At 38.4% G+C, this 23,154-nt stretch overlaps 2 protein-coding genes and 1 pseudogene across 2 annotated transcripts in view; all 3 read left to right on the top strand.

Annotated features, from left to right (window-relative positions):
* Nucleotides 1-23,154, top strand: part of LOC143630386 (uncharacterized) — a 181,434-nt gene that overhangs the window by 10,972 nt on the left and 147,308 nt on the right. The gene's annotated exons all lie outside the window — the stretch shown is intronic.
* LOC143630385 (protein SLOW GREEN 1, chloroplastic pseudogene) lies at nucleotides 18,119-19,296 on the top strand (annotated as a pseudogene).
* LOC143630440 (pentatricopeptide repeat-containing protein At5g13770, chloroplastic-like) lies at nucleotides 20,588-22,479 on the top strand. Its single transcript, XM_077099451.1, has one exon. It carries the CDS (start codon nucleotides 20,674-20,676, stop codon nucleotides 22,465-22,467), a length of 1,794 nt encoding a protein of 597 aa, XP_076955566.1. The 5' UTR covers nucleotides 20,588-20,673; the 3' UTR covers nucleotides 22,468-22,479.

The following is a 23,154-nucleotide window of genomic DNA, read 5'->3' as shown; positions in this document are numbered from 1 at the left end:
AGAAGGCATGTGGGCTATAGCCTGAACCTTGTCGGGGTTGGCTTTGAAGCCCGCATCCTTTACTATGACTCCAAGAAACTTTCATTCTTCCATCCCAAACGAACATTTGGCTGGATTCAGCTTCATGTTGATGCTTCTCAATGTTTCGAAGGATTCTTCAATGTCTCTCAACATCTGATCTTCTTCAACGCTTTTTATCATAATTCGTCCATGTAGACCTCCAGGTTTCGACTTATCAGATCCTTGAAAGCTTGATCCATTAACCGCTGATATGTGGCACCCGCGTTTTTTAATCCGAAGGGCATCATTTTATAACAAAATGTCCCCTGGTCTGTGCGGAATGCTGTCTTATCCTCATCACCAGCCGTCATGCGAATTTGATGATAGCCTTTGTAGGCATCGAGGAAACATTTAAGCTTGAACGGGGCCACAACATCTACCTTGAGATCGATTTCAGGTAGTGGGTAGCAATCTTTCGGGCATGCTTTGTTCAGATCCTTGAAATCGATGCACATATGCCACGTTCCGTTGCTCTTTGGAACGATGACCGGATTAGCCTCCCACGTTTGGTACTTGATTTCCCGGATTATCCCGGTGTGAAGAAGATCTTGCACTTGCTCATTCATAGCTTTCGTTTGTTCCGGACCCATCTTTCGCTTTTTCTACACAACCGGGGTAAATAACGTTTGTTCCGGGCCCATCTTTCATTTGTTCCGGGCCCATCTTTCGCTTTCGTTTGTTCCGGACCCTTAATTTGTGTTCCGCAATGTTCCGCGAGACTTCGGCGATATCCGCGGGTTGCCAAGCGAAGATGTCCATATTTTTAGTTAATAGCTGCTTCAAAAAGGTCCTCACTATTTCCGAAATAGCAGGCCCAGTTGTAACTGTTTGATCAGGGAATTTCTTGTCCAATACCCATTTTCCGGTTCGGTCCTCCGAGCTTTCTTTGGGACCTTTCTAGGTCTTGAACTCTCAGTTGCAAAGCAATGTCGGTTGACATGAATTATTGCCACACCGGTGCGAGTTGGGACTCCTATTGCACCGTTGGTTGTGGACGGATGGGCGTTGAAGTCACCAATCGCTTCTCGTCCCAGAATGATGTCATGTTTAGAAGTTGCTGGTAAGACCAAAAATTCAACTTCCTCAGTTTTTGAATGAACTCCGTCGCTGAGTGTTACCGGAAAAGATATTACACCCCTTGGGTGCATCACTTCACCCCTGAAGCCAGATACGGGTGCATGAATTGGTTTCAGTCTCTTTTTATCATCTTCATCAAGTTGTTCGAATCATTGTTTGTACCTGATGTTAGGGGTGTTCAAGAAATCCGAAATCCGAAAAAACCGAAATCCGAAGCTAAATCGAAACCCAAATAAACCGATCCAAATTCTTATTCGGATATTCGGATCGGATCAATCCGAATATCCGAATAACTAATTCGTATTCGGATCGGATTTGGATATGGAAATTTAAAAAATTCGGATTGTTCGGGTTATTCGGATATCCGTTTAATCCGAATAAAAAACATGATTTTAGTGCTATTTTCCGGTTTGGTATATTTATTAGACTATTATTTGAAGTTTAAACTTAAAGTTTGTGTTAAGAGTAATTCGTATTTTCCGGTTTATATGTTTATTGTGATTCTAAACTATTAAATGTTATGAAAAAAAAATAGGAAAATTTTTTAGGTTTATTTCGGATAATTTCGGATTATTCGGATATATCCGAATCCGATCCGAATTGAATTCGGATAGATTCGGATCGGATAGGAATATTCCTAATTTGGATCGGATCAGATTTCTGATAGGGTCCAAAAATTTTCAAATCCGAATAACCCGAACCGAATAAACCGAATAATCCGTTATCCAATCCGATGAATACCCCTACCTGATGTCGGACGTACTACCAGTGTCAAAGAACACATATTGCGATCGATAGTGACCGAAAAGAGCGGTGATTATCAACGGATTGTTGTTACATGGTCTGCCCCTGATTCGAGGAAAAATCATGGGCTCATTTTTCCATTCTTCATCTAAATACTCCCTCCTTTTTCCTCCAACCCATTGTCCACCCTGAATCATGTGTCCACCCTGAATCATGTGAACGTTCAAATCCTTAACTTGCATTTTGGCTGGGCCCTGGCTATCCCTTGTGGGAGGCTTGCCAGTCCCTGGTCGTGTACTTTTGACCAAATGCTCAAGTTTACCATTTTTGGCAGCTGCTTCAAATTTCATTTCTAAGGGCCACACACTCGTTCGTGTTGTGTCCAATGTCATTATGATATGAACAGTGTTTTTTGTTATCGAGGAATGACTTCCTCGGTATTGGTTGAGGTTTTCTGAAAGTCAAGTTCTCAGTGGTGAGAATATCTAAGGGAGTCTTCGATAATGGGATCCAACTGTTAGGGGGCCTAGCTGAAAAATTATGCTTGTCCTTATTACCGATCAAGGACCTTGCATCGAACTGCTTTGGTGGTTCCAAAGTTGGATGTAACCTTGACCAGATTGTTCCCTTAGCTTGTCTGTTTGGTCTCGGAGTTTGGAACTCAACCCTTGGTAATTGCTTTTGACTACTGGAACCCAAAGTTTTTTCAGTTCTCGCAAACAACTTTGCCGCTTTCATGATTTCGTCCCAAGACTCGGGCATTCCGTCTCTTCCTGTGAGAGTGCGGATCAAAGCATCACTATGAACATTCTTGCGGAATGCTCCTCTCAGCATATCTTCGCTAACCCCACCGATGTTAAGACTCTCGTTGTTAAAACGAGTAATGAAGTCCTCAATAAACTCATTATTTCGCCTTGCAACATCCAATATTTTTGAGGGGTCGGGGTATGTTTCTTCTGCTGACTGAAGTGCTGAGAAAATTTTGCTACGAAGTCATTCCAACTTTTAATCTATCTGCCCGGTAACTTTTCAAACCACTCTCGAGCAGCTCCCATGAATGTTAACGCGAACATGTGGCACCAATATGGAAGAGTCCAACCGCTGACTCCTCCAACTGCCACAAATCTCAGCAAATGATCGTTGGGATCTATCATTCCATTATATGTTCCAACAGATGTTGGAATCTTTGCGTTTATTGGAAATGGAGTTGTCGCGATGCTTGAGATAAATTTTGACTTTTCTGTAAAAGATTCTGGACGGTATGGTTTAGAAATATCATGCTCAGCATTACTGTAATACTCCGCATGGCGGACAACTGGTCACAGGTAACTAGCCCCTCCATATGAAGGGAGGCCGCTATCCCCGCTGTAATAACTACCCTCGGGACGATTCGTCGAATCGTGTCCGTCCAGTTCATCTTCATCAGATGGTACCCGCATATCGATGCGAGGATGTGGACGTAGCCTTCGGATCTCACCCAAATTTTGCTCCATTGGTTAACTGTACTGAATGTGACTTCCCCTTATGGGAGGAGAAACAGATCTCCTGGGAGGGTCGTCATACGTCAGGGTACGACCGTGGAAACGTTCGTTTCGCACCCTACGTTCATACTCAGCTTTCAAATTATCTTGTTGGATACGAAGCCATTCGTCCGGAGACAAAAGTCCTTCGGATCTGGAGCTGTGATGACGAACTCTTCTCGGGTTAGAATCACCGGAATCTTCTTCCAGGCCTAACTCCGAGTGAGTTCGGTGAGCGTCTCTCATAATTCGTTCCAGGTCTCCAAGATTGGAACCTCCTGGGGCTGTAACATGCCCCAGGTCAGTAGGAGTAGGACCAGTTGGTGTAGTGACATTTCCTGTGTCTACCGGAGTAGCGCCTACTTGTTGAGTAAAGTGTCCCCGAGCCGTTGAACCACCTAAGGTAAAGCCTACAGGGTTTACGACATCGGTTCGTGCAGTAGGGGTCGTGATTCGAGCAAAAACAGATGTTGCTCCTTCACGTGCTTCTGGATTGAAATCACGTGAAGACTGCACTTGGTTCTCCGTCGGCCCTTTAGGTAACTGATTCATATCGTAAACGAACGGAAATTTTTTTTTGCTATTCTAACAAAAATACGGATGGCGCCAATAAAGAAACATGGATCTACTCCCCTTAACGGGTCCTAGATCCAATGAGTCCACAGGGTTGGATACGGTTAACTGCCGATACGATATGAACTCAATTCCCAAAGTCCAGTGACGTGAACCTGCAAAACAGACACCGTGAGCTCGTTACGGGAAGGACAAGAGGGGGGGTCTTCTCGTAACCACCCTCCGGCGTGAGAATAAGTACAATTCTGATGAAGATAATGCACTTAAGTAAATAGTGATAGTACAGTGGGAGTGAATGAATACCTCATGGAGATTGAGATAGGTATTTATAGTCGAAGGGTGTGGGAAGATGATTGGGCCAGCTGTCCCTTTGGAAGATGCTCTCGTAACCACCTGGAAACGTGTCCTCATACGATAGGTTCAATTTATACGTTGCATGTGCATGTATAACAACCTGGACACGTGTCTTCATATGATAGGGTGGTAGACAACCCTGGCCATGTGCACGGTTATAACGGCCTTGCCAGGTGTTCTTTACTGATTGGACGAGAGCTCACGTATTGCTCAAGAAAGCATCTTGGTAGATCTTCTAGAATGTTATTAGTTAATGACAGCTGTCCCGGGGCATTACCTCACGGTCATTTATGCGGACAAGTATTCCGTCTTGCGGATAACTTCTGAGGGTGCCAGGATGCTTCCGCATGTCTTGTGAGGGTGCTTCTTCCTCACATAATTATGCGGGTGATCCATATGTCCCGCGGGTGCCTTATGAGGGACTTCTGATTGACCCGCGGGTGATACTTAAGGGTATTTGGGTCTTTTCAGTACTCTACCTCTATACCAACTTTCCTCCATGGTTAAAAACCGAAGCCTGTGAACCGGGCTGTCTGGTTTGATGTGTAAGGCCATGTTCATAAGCCGACTAGTTACTAAAAATTCCGCTTCCAAGATTGTCATCGGGGAAATAGATCCTTATATCATTCCAGGCCTATACACTCCAATGTTCATTATTTTAGCTTCAATAACAATCGAAAGAGAGTTACAAAGACTAATCAGCAAATCCCTCTTTTGATATGTTTGAGAAGCCGAAACCCAACCACGAATATAAACTAAAGATAATTGAGAGGAGAATACGAAATATGAAAGTTGTGATTAAAATTTACAAATGATAATACATAATACATCATCTATGCATACTAGAGATCACAAGAGTAACCATGTAACTAACTAACTATTGTTACTAAGCAAAAATCAAATATACCAACATACCAAGTCGATAGAGCAAAAATAATGTTTGATCTAGATGCAAGTAATCGATTAAAAAGAAGAAGTTGTAGACGTGCCCGAATTTCTAATTTCGATCCTAGAAATAAACAAATTCGCCATGGAATCTGTATAGCATAACTTTGAATTTAATAAAGTGTCTCCAGATTAGCTAATCGATTACCCTAGGGTTTTGTTTTGTTTTGTTAAATACCAATTTTCCTGTCGTTACCTCCTTTCACGAGTTGTGTTGCGGGCTAGTAAAATGACACATGGTTCGTTGGCACTCTCGATACTGTACCGCTTTAAATAAATAAAGCGAACGCCAATGAGGCTTTTTCGTTTCTTTGTTACTGTGTTGGCGCATGCGGCTAAATCATGTCAGGTCAACCGTCCACCCTTAATTAAAGGTGAGAATCAAATTGAATAACGTAATTAATTTTCGAATTTTTTAGTCTAAATAAGACAAGCTGACAAACTTTTCGTAGTCCCCTCCGCATCAATCAAATATGATTTCTTTATTTTAACGGGTCAAGCATTGTCTTTGGTTTCATTGCTTGTTGTTTTGTTTAGTTCAATAATACTGCTTATCCTGGTGAGTTTAATGGACCCACTGTATAACAAACCATAAAATGAAAGTAAAGAGATAAGTGAAGGAAATTCCATCACACATTGGTGGAGGAAAGAAATGGAGAAGGAACCACCATAGTATAAATAGGTTTGTAAACTCTTGTCCCATATCGCTAGATTAACAAACTAGTGAGCTCTTTATAAGAAAGAAAATTTCTATGTTAATGTTCTTATAAGGCATATCACACCTAGTGGTCCTAGCAGAGGGTGCGAAGCACCCGAAAGCGCACGCGCTCGGGCACGGGCACGGGCTTGGGCGAAGTGCGATGGGCGCAACGTGGCGCTTTAATGGCGCACTTTGCACTTCGCTCGCATTAAGGGCCACCTTAGTATTTTTGTTGCAAATTAAAATAAAATAAAAATCCTTCCATCGCGTACCGCGACGGGTTTGGGTTACCCATCGCGTACCGCGACGTGGGGGTTACGCAGACGAGACACGTGGCGTGCCACGTAGCAGGCCTAGGGCTGACTCAGCGAAGCTATAATATGCTTTGCGGTACGCGACGACTTTCTATTTATGGCCATCGCGTACCGCGATGGGGTCCGAAACTTACTATAAATAGAAAGGCAACGGGACTTCATTTCTTCGCCCAAAATCTTTCTTTCTCTCTGAAAACACACACACACATAAGTATTTTATAAAGTATAATACCCAAGTTATCGTAGCGATATCCTATCCGATCGAAAGAAACATACACGAATCCAAAAGCCCTGCCTGTTAAGGTAAGACATTGTGCCATCGTGTAAAGTTTCTACTCTCTTGATTATCGTTATGATTGTTGATTTTATACTAATCTAGTTATACTACATTGTGTTTATCCTAGGTGCTTAATACCAGGAGGTGTTCTTTAATTATAAACTTACAAGGTGAGACATTCGAGTTTTTGCATCACTCACATTTGCGTGGGACAACTATTTTTCCGACATTGTCATGATGATTTCAAAACCTATAAAACTCATGGCAAATGGTCTAAATGTTTTCAAATATATTTTTAAAATATTTTAAATACATTACAGTGATTAAGTCTCTGTAGACTTACGGGATGGTTACTACTGGTATTGTGGGGTTTTGTATACAAGGCTTGCCTACTGGGCTATTATACGTTACTTATTGGACAAGTGTTAGCCAATAAGTAATATGACCACAGTCATAGATACGGTCGAGTGACAAGTACCTTTCGGTAATTTGTAAGCAAGCAGATGTAAAAACATCTTAATGCTGTAACTGTAAAATGTGTCATTTACTAATGAATGTACTCACCAGTATTTCTTGCTGATCAAATATTTTAAACATGTTTCAGGTGACTTGTTAGAGACAAAGGAATAATGCCTGCGGGCTTCCAGCTTAAATAAATGGCTTGTCACATGAATAAAGAAACGTGTTTTGTAAATAAGGGTTTAACCCTATAAAACTTATGTTTGTATCAAAAAGGGATTTACTTCCCGGTTTATTATAATAATAATCATGGTGTTTTTTATAACTCTGATCATTTTTTCCTAACTACGGTTCTGATGAAATATTCCGCTGCAAAATATTTTAATAAACACCGATAACACCAATCAATGTTCACGGCTTCCCTCCCAGGGTATAGGGGTTGGGGGCTGTGACAGCTGAAGTGGTATCAGAGCCACTGGTTTAAGCAATATAGGTATTTTAATAATACCTAATCTTAGAAATTAATGTTAGGAAATACATGCATTAACATATGTGTTAATCATAAAAATAAGGTTTTAACCGCACGTGAAAATAAATACTATTTTCTTTTGGAGTTCGTTGTTTTATAATTTTTGATTAACAGCATGAGTGAGCTAGTTGATGCTTTTGAACACATATCCGTTAACTCCACGGATATAGAAGGAGAAGCTAGTCAACAACAACCTGAACCCATGATCTTTCAAGCCCTACCTGTAGAAAAACCAAAGCCTAAAAGAAGAAGAAGGCTCAAAGACTGGCAACGAGGATTGAGAAGAAATAAGAAAGGAAAAACCGCAGTTAAACGACCAACTCAACCACAACTCGAACAACCAACTCAACCACAACCTGAACAACCAACTCAACAACAACCACAACCAATTGAACCACCACCAACTTTACCACCACCCATGTCAACAATACCAATGGAGGAGCGACTAGGCAGATGCCTAGATGAATGTGAAATTTTTCAACCAATATTCAACGATATGGGTGCAGCAAGTTCCAGCAACCCTAATATGCCATCCCAGGACCCACATAACACACTGCTCCCTGATGATATCATTAGCCAAGCTCAAATGGAAGAATGGTGGACGAATGATTGGCAATATCAAACAATGATGTCAAATCCTTATGCACCATTCCAGGCTGAAACCGCAAACTACCCCACCATGACACCGGAGATGACGACAGAGCTCCGTAACTATGGGGATGAATTGGTGGATACCGCCAATAGACTGAGGGATATTGGGGAGACCCTACGCTAGAAATACTATGACCGAGAGCCTTATATATACAGCCATATATATATAATATTTATATGTTCGTTATCGTAATTTTTTTGATAAAAAAAAAGAGTGTATGTATGTAAGAAAGGTGTGTAGTGACGCATAAATATAGTGTGTAGATGTAAAATATAGTGATGCATATAATATATAAAAAGAGTAAATGTCGCAAAGATCGACGATTTTGACATATTATGTGCCTATGTGTTATTAATATTTTGCTTATCTTATTATTTGATTACAATATTAATAATTCTTTTCTTATATATAATTCAGATGTCGAATGCGCATAATCAAGAAAATGAGCACAATCATGAAAATGAGCACAATCACGAAAACGAGCACAATCACGAAAACGAGTATAATCATGAAATTCATAATCAAGAAAATCGTCTGAATATGAATGCTATTGAAAATATGATAGCTCAGAAAATCACTGAAGCAATTCCTTTAATTGCTGATGCTATTAAGCAACCCGTGTCTATAATTAGGCATAATACAGAAAGTAATAAGCGAAAGTCTAACACTGTGGCTAGTAACAGTGTGAATGGAGGAGGTAGAAACCCATTACCCAAAAAGCAAAAAGTTCACGGTTGTACCTACAAGGATTTCTTGGCTTGTAAGCCAACCGAATTCTCTGGAAATGAAGGATCAATTGCAGCATTACGCTGGTTAGAGAAAACGGAAGCCATTATAAGAATCAGCAAGTGTGCTGAAGAGATAAAATATTATATGCTTCTAATCTCTTCGTTAATGAAGCAATTGAATAGTGGAACACAATCCTCCAGTCAAAGGGAAACAACGTTGTTTATACTATGACCTGGGAAGAGTTTAAAGAAATAGTAGAAAGGAAATTTTGTCTACCTCATGAAAGAGAAAAGATTGCTACTATGTTCTTAAACCACAAGATGGAAGGGGTGAAGTGTCGTGAGTATACAGCAAAATTCTTTGAAAATGAAAAAATGGTACCGGCTTTGGCTTCGCCAGAATCAGTACTAATTTCTTTTTATATTTGGGGATTAGTAAGTGAAATCCGTGATCTGGTAAAGTCAGCTAGACCTCAGACTATTGAAGAAACAGTTGAGCTAGCAAATCCTGACAGACGGATTAGTCCGAACTCAAGAAGAAAACAAAAAGAAAGATCTAGCTCAAAAGATTACCCAAGAATTCCGGAAGAAAGGAACAGGGCAATCTTATGCTCATCCTTTCTGTAAAACTTGCAGAAAAAGGCATTCAGGGAGATGCACTTTTAAGAAAACTAAGTATTGCAATTATTGCAAAATGGCTGGACATACGGATGAAGAATGTAGAAGAAAGGAAAGTCGTGTTTGCTACAACTGCGGAGAACCTGGCCACATCCGTCCAGAATGTCCAAAGCTGATAAAGGTGCTTGACAACAAAACAAAGAACACAGATGGACCTAAGAAGAATGCACGAGCTTTTCAGCTTACTGCACAAGAAGCGGCAATGATTCCGGACGTCATTGCGGGTACGTTCCTTATCAATAACGTTTACGCTAAAGTATTGTTTGATTCTGGAGCAAACCAAAGGTTTATAAACACAAAGTTTTGCCAAGCCTTAAATCAACCATTAACCAAACTCCATCAAGTCTGCACGGTAGAGACGTCAGATGGAAATTCCATTCATATTCATGAAGTACTCCAAGAAGAAAACATAAAATTACTAGGCCACCAGTTTAAAGCAAATTTACTCCCAATGAATCTGCCTGGATTCGATGTTATATTAGGAATGGACTGGTTAGCAGCCAACAGGAGAAATTATTACAATTCAAGGAGATAAGATGCTCAAGCCTAGAAAGTTTATATCAGTAATGAAAGAGGCAAGCTATCTAAGGAAACAAGGCGTAGTATATATGATTTCTGTAATCATTAACGCCAAAGGAAAAGAGCTAAAAGAAATTCCGGTAGTATCGGAATATCCTGATGTCTTTCCAGAAGAGTTACCTGGACAACCGCCTGATCGTGAAGTTGAATTTAGAATCCATATAATACCAGGAATAGCGCCAGTTGCAAAAACACCATACCGATTAGCGCCAACAGAGATGTTAGAATTAAAGAAGCAATTAGATGAATTGCTAGAAAAAGGTTTCATACGACCTAGCTCATCACCCTGGGGAGCACCAGTACTGTTTGTCAAAAAGAAAGATGGTTCGATACGTATGTGTATCGATTATAGAGAATTAAATAAAGTCACAATTAAGAATCAGTATCCCTTACCGAGAATTGATGATTTATTTGATCAACTCCAAGGAGCTCGATATTTTTCTAAAATCGATTTACGCTCAGGATACCATCAATTAAAAGTGCAAGAAGAAGATGTTCCTAAAACAGCTTTTTGGACAAGATATGGTCATTATGAGTTTACAGTCATGCCATTTGGTTTAACCAATGCACCAGCTGCATTTATGGATATGATGAACCAAATATGTAAACCATATTTGGATAAATTTGTAATCGTTTTTATAGACGATATACTTATTTATTCCAAAACCAGAGAAGATCATGTCAACCATCTTCATACACTTTTGACGCTATTGAGAAAAGAGAAGCTTTACGCTAAATTCTCAAAGTGTAAATTCTGGTTACAAGAAGTACAGTTTCTAGGACACTTGATTAACCATGAAGGTATTCACGTGGACCCTTCCAAAATAGAAGCTATTACTAATTGGGAAATTCCTAAAACTCCTACGGAAATTCGAAGTTTCTTGGGATTAGCAGGATATTATAGACGCTTCATTCAAAAGTTTTCCCGAATAGCAGTTCCGTTAACCAAGTTAACTTGTAAAAATGTCAAGTTTGAATGGGGACCTAAGCAAGAAGAAGCTTTTATAACTTTGAAGCAGAAGTTAACAAATGCCCCAATACTTGCGCTACCAGAAGGAACTGAAGATTTCACAGTTTGTTGTGATGCTTCTAAATCAGGATTGGGATGTGTACTAATGCAACGTGAGAAAGTTATTGCTTACGCATCTAGACAATTAAAGAAGCATGAAGAGAATTACACAACACATGATTTAGAATTGGGAGCAATAATTTTTGCCTTAAATATCTGGAGACACTATCTATATGGTAGTAAATTTACTGTATTTATAGATCATAAAAGTTTAAAATATATCTTTGGGCAAAAAGAGCTTAACATGAGGCAAAGACACTAGATGGAAATTCTTAGCGATTATGATTGTGAAATCCTATACCGTGAAGGTAAGACAAATATAGTAGCCGATGCATTAAGCAGAAAAGAGCATGAGAAACCTAAAAGAGTATGAGCTCTAAGGTTAGAACTTCAAATCAATTTAATTGATGAAGTAAAGAATGCTCAGAAACAAGCAATAGAAGAAAATAATATTGCTGATGAGAAAAGAAATGGTACAATTGATCTACTTGTCAAAGGAAATGATAAAATTCTCCGAATGGGGAACATGATTTGGATAGCAATCATAGGAGGCTTAAGAGAAAAGATTCTCGAAGAATCCCATAACTTCAAATACACAATGCATCCTGGAAGAGATAAAATGTAACATCCTAATTTATCAGGTGATTTAAAAATTTATTTTTAAATCTATAAATATATATACCTTAAACTAAGATAATATCTTTTAAACGTTTTAAAAGATACTGAGTAATGAGGATTTGTCTTTCACAAATTATGTGTGTTTAGAAATATCCCCAACTTGTATTACAAAGTGTGTTAAAGTTAGATTAAAATTTTACGAGAGTCATTCTGGTTATATAAGCAAACTAGAATTTGAAAGGGGTGTTTTAAGCAATTAAACAAAACAAAACAAAACAAAAATAAAAAGATGGATCAGATGAAAACCAAGGGCGATGCCCCTGGTCTCACTCAACGAGTAGAGAGAGAGAGAGAGACGAGGAAGGGAGACTGAAATCATTCACCAGGTATCGAGACCACGGAATTCAGCTCGACCATGTTGTCTACCTTCGATTTCTATGGTTTCTAGTAAGTGATCTTCCTGTTAGGATAATAAAAATTCATGAGTTAGGGGTTCTTATGGTCTATGGTCCTAAACCCGTGAATTAGGTTTTTGGTTGCTCGATTTGGTTATAGAAACTGTAAATGTCTTGGTTTAGATGATTAAAGTTGTTTTTGAATCATGGGCTCAATTGCATGTTGAGGTTCTTGGTTGTTCATGTGGGTTAAAGTAATTAAATTTGATTGTTTAGGAGCTTAATACATCTAATGACTTTAGATGATTCATTTGGATGAGTTGGTTCTCGTATGTTGTTAATTTAAGAAAATGATAGAATTAATAAACAAAGCTTATATCATGTTTACATTAAAGCTTGATGCATGCCAAGTGTTTGTGAAAATGCTTACGTCAAACACCATGTGAATACTAGATAAAGTCGGTTAGCTTTCATATATCATGAACTTCACCACAAGTAAATGCATAAATGAACCGAGTAAGTTTGGAGACAATATAGATTCTCATGTAAAATGTTAAGATCAATTGACCCGTATGTATTCGAAATGGTTAATGTCATAGGGAATCTCCTTTGGTGACAAGGATTGGGTATGGCATAAGGGACTTGAAGATTATCAAGGAAATTAAGACCAACCAAAGCAAAGTAATGAAATACAAGGTAAGTCGTCTATACCCCGGATGTATATAACTTAACTATTTACATTGTCATATTATAGTAGTTAACTTACAAACATATGTTTTATGAGATTGAATTGTGATTTTTGGTAGAAGAGTGTATTGCTATCCACAGTACATAGTTACGGGTCGAGGGTTACTTCGGGTACTAAACAGTGTCGGTTTTATATGAAATTTGGATTCGATATTCTTCAAACATTTGTCTATGCCCTATAGAAGGTTTCAAGTCAAATGGGTTCGGTTAAGATGGCCAATCAAGTTTGTAAAACTGATTTATGCTTGCTGTCCGAACTAGGTCAGCCTAATTGCGGGTGTTGTTTCAGGGCCTTAATCATTTTATTTTCATATGATTTTTGGTCAGATGATAGTTAATATCGTAATTGAGTTTATGTAATTTTTATAGATTTTTCTGAAATCGTTTGTGGTGGTTTTAGGAATTGTTTATTAGTAAAATAAGGATTTCCAGCACTCAGGTCAGCGCACTTGCGAGTGCCATTTCGGGGTCTAAATCATTGTATTTCGACATGATTTTTAGTAGGAAATTAGTTAACATCATAAGTTATTTTATGGAATTTTTGGAGAATTTTCTGAAATGGTTTGATATGATTTATGCGTGTTTCGTTAATAAAATCGTGATTTACAGCAAAGTGTATTATTGTCATAACCGGTCAAGGTGTATACGTGACTAACCAAATGTTAGCGGGTCAAGCGGGTGGATATGTAATCTTTTACTTTTATATAGTATGTTATGTTTCACAAAGAAATTATATATGCGTATGAGATGTAGGGAATGAAAAGTGGCGATAAAGTATAGATTGATTTTGACCCGTTTGTACGAATTTGGTTTATTATAACACGGCGGTAATGGTATCCAATTAGGAATCATATTGAGATATTTGTACATATTATCAATTAATTTTATTTAGTTGTGAATATCATGATTAGAAACAGGTATGTGAAGCTCTGAATGGAGGAGTGTATTAAGGATAAAGAAAATAAAACATGGTGTTGCACGGGGCGTACCGTATGCCCCTTGGGGCATCACCTATGCCAAGCATGTGTTGATTTACAGCACATGAGCTGTAGAGGGCGTAGGCTACACCCGATCTTTTACTCCGAACAGTTTGATGCGTTATGGTTTGGTTTTAAGGAATACCTTTATACTACGATTTTATGTTGTAATACTAACTTGTGCGGGTGTTTGTCTTAGGAAATGTTCAAGGACATGGTGTTAGATGACGTTCAAGGGCACGGACGGAACTAGAACACACATCTACAAGTTGAAACTTCACTTTTACTTGAAAAGTTGTATGATTTTATATTGATTAAATGTCGTATTGGATAACATATCAGTTTAGATTGTTTTAGTTATGTCAAATGTTGAAACATATATTATTTTGTGGTTGTAAAAAAAAAAACAAACCTGGGACCGTATTTTCCGCGTTAAGAATATTATAAAGAAGTTTTTAAATTTTTGGGTGTTTCATAAAATGTATCAAGATTTGAAGAAAATCTATTGGTGGATAGGAATGAAAAAGGACATAACTAGTTATGTTTCAAAATGCTTAACTTGTTCACAAGTTAAAGAAGAACATCAAAAGCCATCAGGATTACTTCAACAATTAGAAATGCGGAATTAATAACAATGGATTTTGTTACCAAATTACCTACCACAAGAAGAGGTAATGACACGATCTGGGTGATTGTGGATAGATTAACAAAATCAGCTCATTTGAATGAAACTTTCAAAATGGAACAATTAGCTAAGTTGTATGTAGACAAAGTTGTCTCATTACATGGAGTTCCTTTATCCATTGTATCGGATCGGGATAGTCGTTTACTTCTCATTTTTGGAAAAGTTTCCAAGTAGCTATGGGAACAAAATTAAACTTGAGCACAACATATCATCCACAGACTGATGGTCAAAGTGAAAGGACCATACAAACGTTGGAAGACATGCTAAGAGCATGAGTAATAGATTTTGGTGGAAATTGGGATGACCATTTACCACTAATAGAATTCTCCTATAATAACAGTTATCATACAAGTATTAATGCTGCCCCATTTGAAGCCCTTTATGGACGAAGGTGTAAAACACCAGTATGTTGGGCAGAAATAGGAGGAAAACAATTATCAGGTCATGAAATCATACAAGAAAGTACTGATAAGATAAATCAAGTTAAGGAAAGATTAAAGACCGCACGAGATCGTCAGAAAATTTATGTGGATCATCGACGCAAACCATTGGAATTCCAAGTTGGAGACAAAGTGCTACTAAAAGTGTCTCCATGGAAAGGAGTAATCCGATTCGGTAAGAGAGGAAAGTTAAGTCCAAGATTTGTTGGACCATTTCAAATTATCAAACGAATTGGACAAGTAGCATATCAGCTAGAATTACTAGAGGAAATGTCAGGTATACATGATGTATTTCATGTAAGTAACTTAAGAAAATGTTTAGCTGATAAAACACTAGAAGTACCCCTTCAAGATATAAAGGTAAATGAAAAGTTGAAATTCGTTGAGAAACCTTTGCAAATTGAAGATAGAAAGATCAAGAATCTCAAGCATAAAAGAATAGTTCTGGTCAAAGTGAAGTGGGATTTAAAACGTGGACCAGAATATACTTGAGAATTGGAATCTGAAATGAAACGAAAGTACTCACACTTATTCCAATCAAATCTCGAGGACGAGATTCAAAATAACGAGGGGAGACTATAACAAACCATAAAATGAAAGTAAAGAGATAAGTGAAGGAAATTCCATCCCACATTGGTGGAGGAAAGAAATGGAGAAGGAACCACCATAGTATAAATAGATTTGTAAACTCTTGTCCCACATCGCTAGATTAACAAACTAGTGAGCTCTTTATAAGAAAGAAAATTTCTATGTTAATGTTCTTATAAGGCATATCACACCCAGTGGTCCTAGCGGAGGGTGCAAAGCACCTGAATGCGCACGGGCTCGGGCGAAGTGCGATGGGCGCAATGTGGCGCTTTGATGGCGCACTTTGCACTTCGCACGCATTAAGGGCCGCCTTAGTATTTTTGTTGGAAATTAAAATAAAATAAAAATCCTTCCATCGCGTACCGCGACGGTTTTGGGTTACCCATCGTGTACCGCGACGTAGGTGTTACGCAGACGAAACACATAGCCTACCACGTGGCGTGCCACGTGGCAGGCCTAGGGCTGACTCAGCGAAGCTATAAGATGCTTCGCGGTACACGAAGGCTTTCTATTTATGGCCATCGCGTACCGCGATGGGGTCCGAAACTATTATAAATAGAAAGGCAACGGGACTTCATTTCTTCGCTCAAAATCTTTTTCATTCTCTCTGAAAACACACACACACATAAGTATTTTATAAAGTATAATACCCAAGTTATCGTAGCGATATCCTATCTGATCGAAAGAAACATACACGAATCCAAAAGTTCTGCCTGTTAAGGTAAGACATTGTGCCATCGTGTAAGTTTCTACTCTCGTGATTATCGTTATGATTGTTGGTTTTATACTAATCTAGTTATACTACATTGTGTTTATCTAGGTGCTTAATTATAAACTTACAAGGTGAGACATTCGAGTTTTTGTATCACTCACATTTGCGTGGGACAACTATTTTTCCGACATTGTCATGATGATTTCAAAACCTATAAAACTCATGGCAAATTGTCTAAATGTTTTCAAATATATTTTTAAAATATTTTAAATACATTACAGTGATTAAGTCTCTGTAGACTTACGTGATGGTTACTACTGGTATTGTGGGGTTTTGTATACAAGGCTTGCCTATTGGGCTATTATACGTTATTTATTGGACAAGTGTTAGCCAATAAGTAATATGACCACAGTCATAGATACGGTCGAGTGACAAGTACCTTTCGGTAATTTGCAAGCAAGCAGATGTAAAAACATCTTAATGATGTAACTGTAAAATGTGTCATTTACTAATGAATGTACTCACTAGTATTTCTTACTGATCAAATATTTTAAACATGTTTCAGGTGACTTGTTAGAGACAAAGGAATAATGCCTGCGGGCTTCCAGCTTAAATAAGTGGCTTGTCACCGGAATAAAGAAACGTGTTTTGTAAATAAGGGTTTAACCCTATAAAACTTATGTTTGTATCAAAAAGGGATTTACTTCCCGGTTTATTATAATAATAATCATGGTGTTTTTTTATAACTCTGATCATTTTTCCTAACTACGGTTCTTATGAAATATTCCGCTGCAATATAATTTAATAAACATCGATACCACCAATCAATGTTCACGGTTACCCTCCCAGGGTATAAGGGTCGGGGGCTGTGACACACTGGACCAGAAACTTCTCAAGCTCAAGCATTTACTTTTCTAGTTAGAGACTAACGTCTCTAACGTGGGATCCGCTCAAGGGCCTACCAGTTTAGGTAAATATTTAATGCGTTCCTCGACCGGAGAAATCATTTTTGGAGGAGAAACTTTGCGTTTTTTGGGATTTGCGTGCTCCTTGGTTAGAACCTTTAAGGGGTCCAAATGGGTTGGACTTGAGTCGGCTGAAAAAAGATATACAACCTTGGCAAGAACGTCGTTCCGCAGAATATATGACTCATGCTTCTTTAGGTTCTTTAAATTCCAAAGGTGAACTCATAATTCGTTAGATACTTTTCATGAATATCAATTAAGTCTCGTAAGTAAATTGCTCTCAGTTGTTCAATCATTTGATAACCAGAATCATTATTTAATAAATGAGCATTATGAGTCAGACTCAATAAATTTTTTCTGTCGTTAAGGTGAAGAACTGACAAAAATTCTCTTTTTTCATCATCAGTCGAATCACTTTTCTCTTTGTTCCCTTCCACGAGAACTGTTTGTTTGGCAAAAAGAAGGCATTCAAGACACAATAAAAATTTCATCAACGTGTATAGTCCAACAAAAACATTGCCTAATAAATCATAATCCAGCTAAAACTCTCCTAGTCAACCCGAGTCTGACGAAATACTCGCCTTGCCATGTAATATTCAATGATCGGTCCAAATTCTTCTCATACCACGTATATCACCCGACCGAATTTGTGTCGCTCAAACCAGTTTAGTATAAATTTATTATATTTTTCAACAACCCCTTTTTCTTTAAAGCCTTTATCTTCCCCCTTCCCTCACCCACTCCACTCCCAAACCTGTCAAAACCCTAAAAACCTCAAACCTGCATCAATGGAGTCAACTCTCTCATCTACACTAAAACCCACAACTTTCAACCCACCCATTTTAAACCTCACCAAACCAAACACCTCTTATCCCTTATCAAAACCCTTGAAGCAATCCACACTCAAAATCACCGCCTCTACAACCACCAAACTCCCAATTAACCCAATCATCCAAACCCTCAAACTCACCGCCCGCACCATAATATTCTCCGCTTCCGCCGCAGCCGCAATCTCCAAATTCCAACAATACCCCGCCTTAGCCCAACCAATTGCCCCAACCACCACAACAGAATCCGAAACAACCGAAACCGTGTTACCCGAGTTTCTAGAATCCAATTCAGAAGCAATTGAGGCAATGAAAACATTACTAGAAAAGAAATTAGAAGCAGGGGAGGATGAGGAAAGCTTAAACATTTTAAAGAAACTCGTCTCGGCCCAACCCGAAAACCAGGATTTCAAATTCTTGATGGCGCGATTACTCAACGAAATGGGCGAAGTTGAACCGGCCCGAGAGGCGTTGGAACAGATTTTGGCTGTGAATCCGCTTTCGTTCGAGGCGTTGTTTGAAAACGCGTTGATAATGGACAGCTTGGGGTTAGGTGAAGAGGTGATCAAGAGGTTAGAACAAGCGTTAGTGGTTGCGGTAGAAGAGAATAAGGAGAAGGAAGCAAGGGATGTGAGGTTTATTATTGCGCAGTTTCAGTTTTTGCAGAAGAATATCGATGAAGCGTTGAGGAGTTATGACGAGCTTTTGAACGAGGATCCGAAGGATTTTAGACCGTATTTTTGTAAAGGGATGATTTATAGTTTGATCGATAAGAATGACGAGGCGAAGCTGCAGTTTGCTAAGTATCGGGAGCTTTCGCCTAAGAAGTATGATGTGGAAGGGTACATTCGGACTCCGTTGTCAAGGATGAAGCTTTTTGGGACTGATGAGCAGAACTGATTAATAAAGAGGTGGCACGAGCGGTCGGTATGTTTCTTGTTATGATTGAGTCTTTGTTAGTTACAGATTCGGCAAATGTTTGTTGTTAATTGCTGCAAAATAAGCGTATGATAATATTGTTATTGATGGTTCAAGATGAACTTTATGGTGTTGCAGTGTTTTTGAATGTAGCTTCTTTTTTACAGTTTGTTTGTTTCGTAAGTAGAAATATAGTTCTGGGTCAAGTCACGCCATGTTAAGGGACCAGCGAATGAATGCAGAATGCGTATATGAGGTATTTAAGTGGTTTGTCAATTTTGCATAAGTTAGATATAAATGTGACTGCCTACTTGATACTTAATGCATATAGATGGATGGGTCCATAGTTAACAGTAGGGATGTCAATAATGTCGAGGTGAATTGATGAATCGACTTAGGGGTGGGGTTTTTTAACCGTAACCTGAAAAAATTATAACCCAATCTTAGTGAAACGATTCAGTTTTCGGGTATAGTTTTGGGAGATTTGGGCAACCCGAAAATCTCTACACATTTGGTTTCCGTTGTTTTATAGGTCGACATCTGATATTACAGTCTCCCTACGCATTCGACCGTCGAGTTCTCCTATTCCATTATCTCTTATTCGACATGTTCTTATTTGTAATCTCTAATTCAACTTCGATCTCCTATAATCCTATTCCATAATCTCTGATTCCAATACAAGAATCAAGAAGCAATTGAAAACAAGGTTTGGTAATTCTTTCTTAATCTACTGTTTATTGTTCAAATATTTTGTTCGTGTTCATTGCTCCTTGATCTTGTTTTTATCGATCATGGTGTGTCGCTGTCTAATCATGATAATCGTTTATTTGTTCCTTTTTTTCTTTTCTTTTTTTTTTGGGGGGGGGGGGCAGGGGGGTGCACCTTGCAGCCTATAACTTATATTTGTTGCAGCCCAAATTAGTTCAATGCTAGTTAGTTAGTTACAACCCAAAACTGATTTTGTTGTAGAAAAATTATACTCTAGCAGCCAAAAATCTGAACCTGAAAGCCCGATGTGTCCGGCCTGAAAAAAACCCAAACATGATAACACCAAATAGAGATTAAGGTTGATTTTGGATATGGTTTAAAATTCTGCAACCTGAAAAACCGGAAGAAAACTCTTAAACCGACTCTATACATCCTTGTCAAAGAAATCAACCCAAACCTGCACTCTTAAAGTCGTGTATTTATCTAAACGAGGCAAACACGCTAACGGGTTAGTTGTTGGACTAAATTATTTTTTAGTTTTGTATCTGAAGATATTAATACCAAGATTACAGTGTTTGATGGTTGTTAACATAAAGGACCACTCTTGTAAAAACATGTAAAGTTGAGGGTATAAGTTGCAGGTTTTTATGTTACACACACCTATCAGTATCTATGATACTTGGCGAATAAACAACCAACCACTTTATTTGTGTATATAATAATTATAAATTTAATAAAAGAAAATTCCAACAAGGATGATAAGGTATATGTACCACTCCTTTTTTTCTTCTTTCTTCTTCCTTTCAATATCCATGCCTTATCTCATTCATCAACAATGGCTATCTCTCCTTCCTCTTCAGACTTCCCTTTAGCTTCCATTAACACAAATTTCACCTTCAATTCTTCAAAAACGTCACCGATTCGCATCTCTCTTTCGCATCTTGCTTCATCTTCTTCAAGAATCTTGACCCTTAACTCATCCAGCAGCAGTTATCCACCGCCCATTTTAGAAGATGGGTCATTTCAAGATTCTCAAGATTCTTCGATACCTGAGTCTGAGAATGTTAACATTTCGATCTGCAATCTCTTTAAAGATTCACAAACCGAAGAAACGGGAGTTGAATCTTACCTGAAAGCAAAACGAAACCCGGATTTTGTACCCGAAAGATCAACTTTGCATCATATTATCAGGTACGCGATACGTGTGGAGAATTGGAATTTAGTTTGGTCGGTTTCTGAAGATATTCGAAAGTTTAGCGTCTACCCGGATGCTCCATACTGTTGTAGGGTAATCACTAGCTGCATTAAAGCTAGAAGATTCAAACTCGCTAATAGTGTACTTGATGTTTTGAAATTTGAAAACGAAGTTGCGAATCAAACATTCAATTCCGCCATGAAAGCATACAACAAGCTTCATATGTACAGTAGCACGGTTACCGTGTTTGAAGTTATGAAATCTTCAGGTGTTGAACTAAATGGAGAATGTTATAGCCACACAATGGAAGCTCATCTTAAAATGGGCAAGAACGAGAATGTCGTTTCACTGTTCCAAGAATTACAATCGAGTTCAGTCGATTCGACGTCTTTTGGCACCCAAATTTATAGACTTTTATGTGAGTCGTTGGGGAAGTCGGGTCGACCCGTTGACGCTCTTGAATATTTCAGGGAAATGACGAAAAAGGGCTTCCCGGAGGACCCGTCCTTTTACTCTTCGCTCGTCTCTTCATTTGTGAGTATAAAAGATGTACAATCAGTAGAAGAGCTTTTGAAAGAAGCCAAAGATAAAAAGATGTTACGGGACCCTTCCGTTTTCTTAAAGCTCGTGTTAATGTACATTGACCTAAATTCACTCGAGAAGACACTCGGCACTGTTTCTTACATGAAAGAAATGAATATTCGGGTTTCAGATTGCATCTTTTGTACTATTGTAAACGCGTTTTCAAAGAAAAAAGGGCCGAGTGTTGCGGCCGAAGTGTATGAAGATTTGGTCTCACAAGGCTGCGTACCGGGCCAAGTGACATATGCTTCGGCCCTTAACGTGTATAGTAGAACGGGCCTTTACAAAAAAGCCGAAGGGGTATTTTGGGAAATGGAAAGCAAAGGGTTCGACAAATGTGTGGTGGCATACTCTAGCATGATAGCAATGTACGGGAAAACCAATAGGATCCGAGACGCAATGAGGCTCGTGGCTAAAATGAAAGAAAAAGGGGTCGAACCAAACGTGTGGATATACAACTCGCTCCTCGATATGCATGGGAAAGTGTTGAACTTGAGGCAAGTAGAGAAGATATGGAAAGAGATGAAAAGAAGGAAAGTGAGTCCTGATAAAGTCAGTTACACGAGTGTTATAAGCGCGTATAACAAGGCACGCGAGTTTGAAACATGCATAAACTATTATAATGAGTATAGGCTCAATGGTGGCAGGATTGATAGGGCGTTGGGCGGGATAATGGTGGGTGTTTACTCGAAAATGAGTCGTGTTGATGAATTGGTGAAGCTTTTACAGGATATGAAAGCCGAGGGTGCGCGTTTAGACATGAGGCTTTATCGATCTTCGTTGAATGCTTTACGTGATGCGGGTGTGCAAATTCAGCCTATGTGGTTGGAAGAAAGCTTAGACCGGGTTTGAGTTTTTGTATAAATACAAGTTTTTAGGGTTGTAATGATTTTTGTTTATAATCTTAAAAATTGCTTAAATCAATGATTCTTAGTGGTGGATAAGTTTGTGTGTAAACCAAATAGATAGAATAGAAAATGATAACAAACCTTAGCTGGTTCTTTACCAATCACATGTTTTTTTTTTTGTTTTTTTAAATGGATATTCAATTGGTACACTTGTTTTTCTAAATTATATGTGGATAATGTTTTACTATTATAAAAAATATCAAAAAAAATTATTTTATTTATTAATTTAAAATAATGTTTTGGGTAAATTCCATTTGTCTTCTGTATGTTAAAGGTTACAAAAATGGTTTATTTACAATTTAACTTAATTCATCATTATGAACTTCAAATGATCGGAGATGAGACCCTAATTTTTCGTCGGGTAATGATTTTTCGTCGAATGGTAATGAATATTTGCTTTAGAATCATGTAAGAACACGTGTCTTCCCGTTGTTAACGTACAAGTAACGTAACGTCATTTAGTGATATTGTTTCTAACGCTATGCAGAACCATATATAGTGTTGGTAGCTGAATGCATGTTGGCCCATCCATGGCTTTGTGACTTGATGATAATCTTTGCTAGTGTCATCAAAAAATTAACACGGTGTTTCCTATCTAGTGCTTAAGTTAAATACTAAGGTTTCGTGAATG

The sequence above is a fragment of the Bidens hawaiensis genome, unplaced genomic scaffold (assembly GCF_021521415.1).
Source record: "Bidens hawaiensis isolate Kalapana, Puna unplaced genomic scaffold, B.hawaiensis_p1.1 tig00005663_1, whole genome shotgun sequence".
NCBI lineage: Eukaryota > Viridiplantae > Streptophyta > Magnoliopsida > Asterales > Asteraceae > Bidens > Bidens hawaiensis.
This window is presented reverse-complemented; position numbering and strand designations above follow the sequence as displayed.

What these genes read in the sequence shown, in the direction of transcription:
- LOC143630440 (XM_077099451.1), top strand. Translation starts at nt 20,674, where the DNA reads ATGGCTATCTCTCCTTCCTCTTCAGACTTCCCTTTAGCTTCCATTAAC.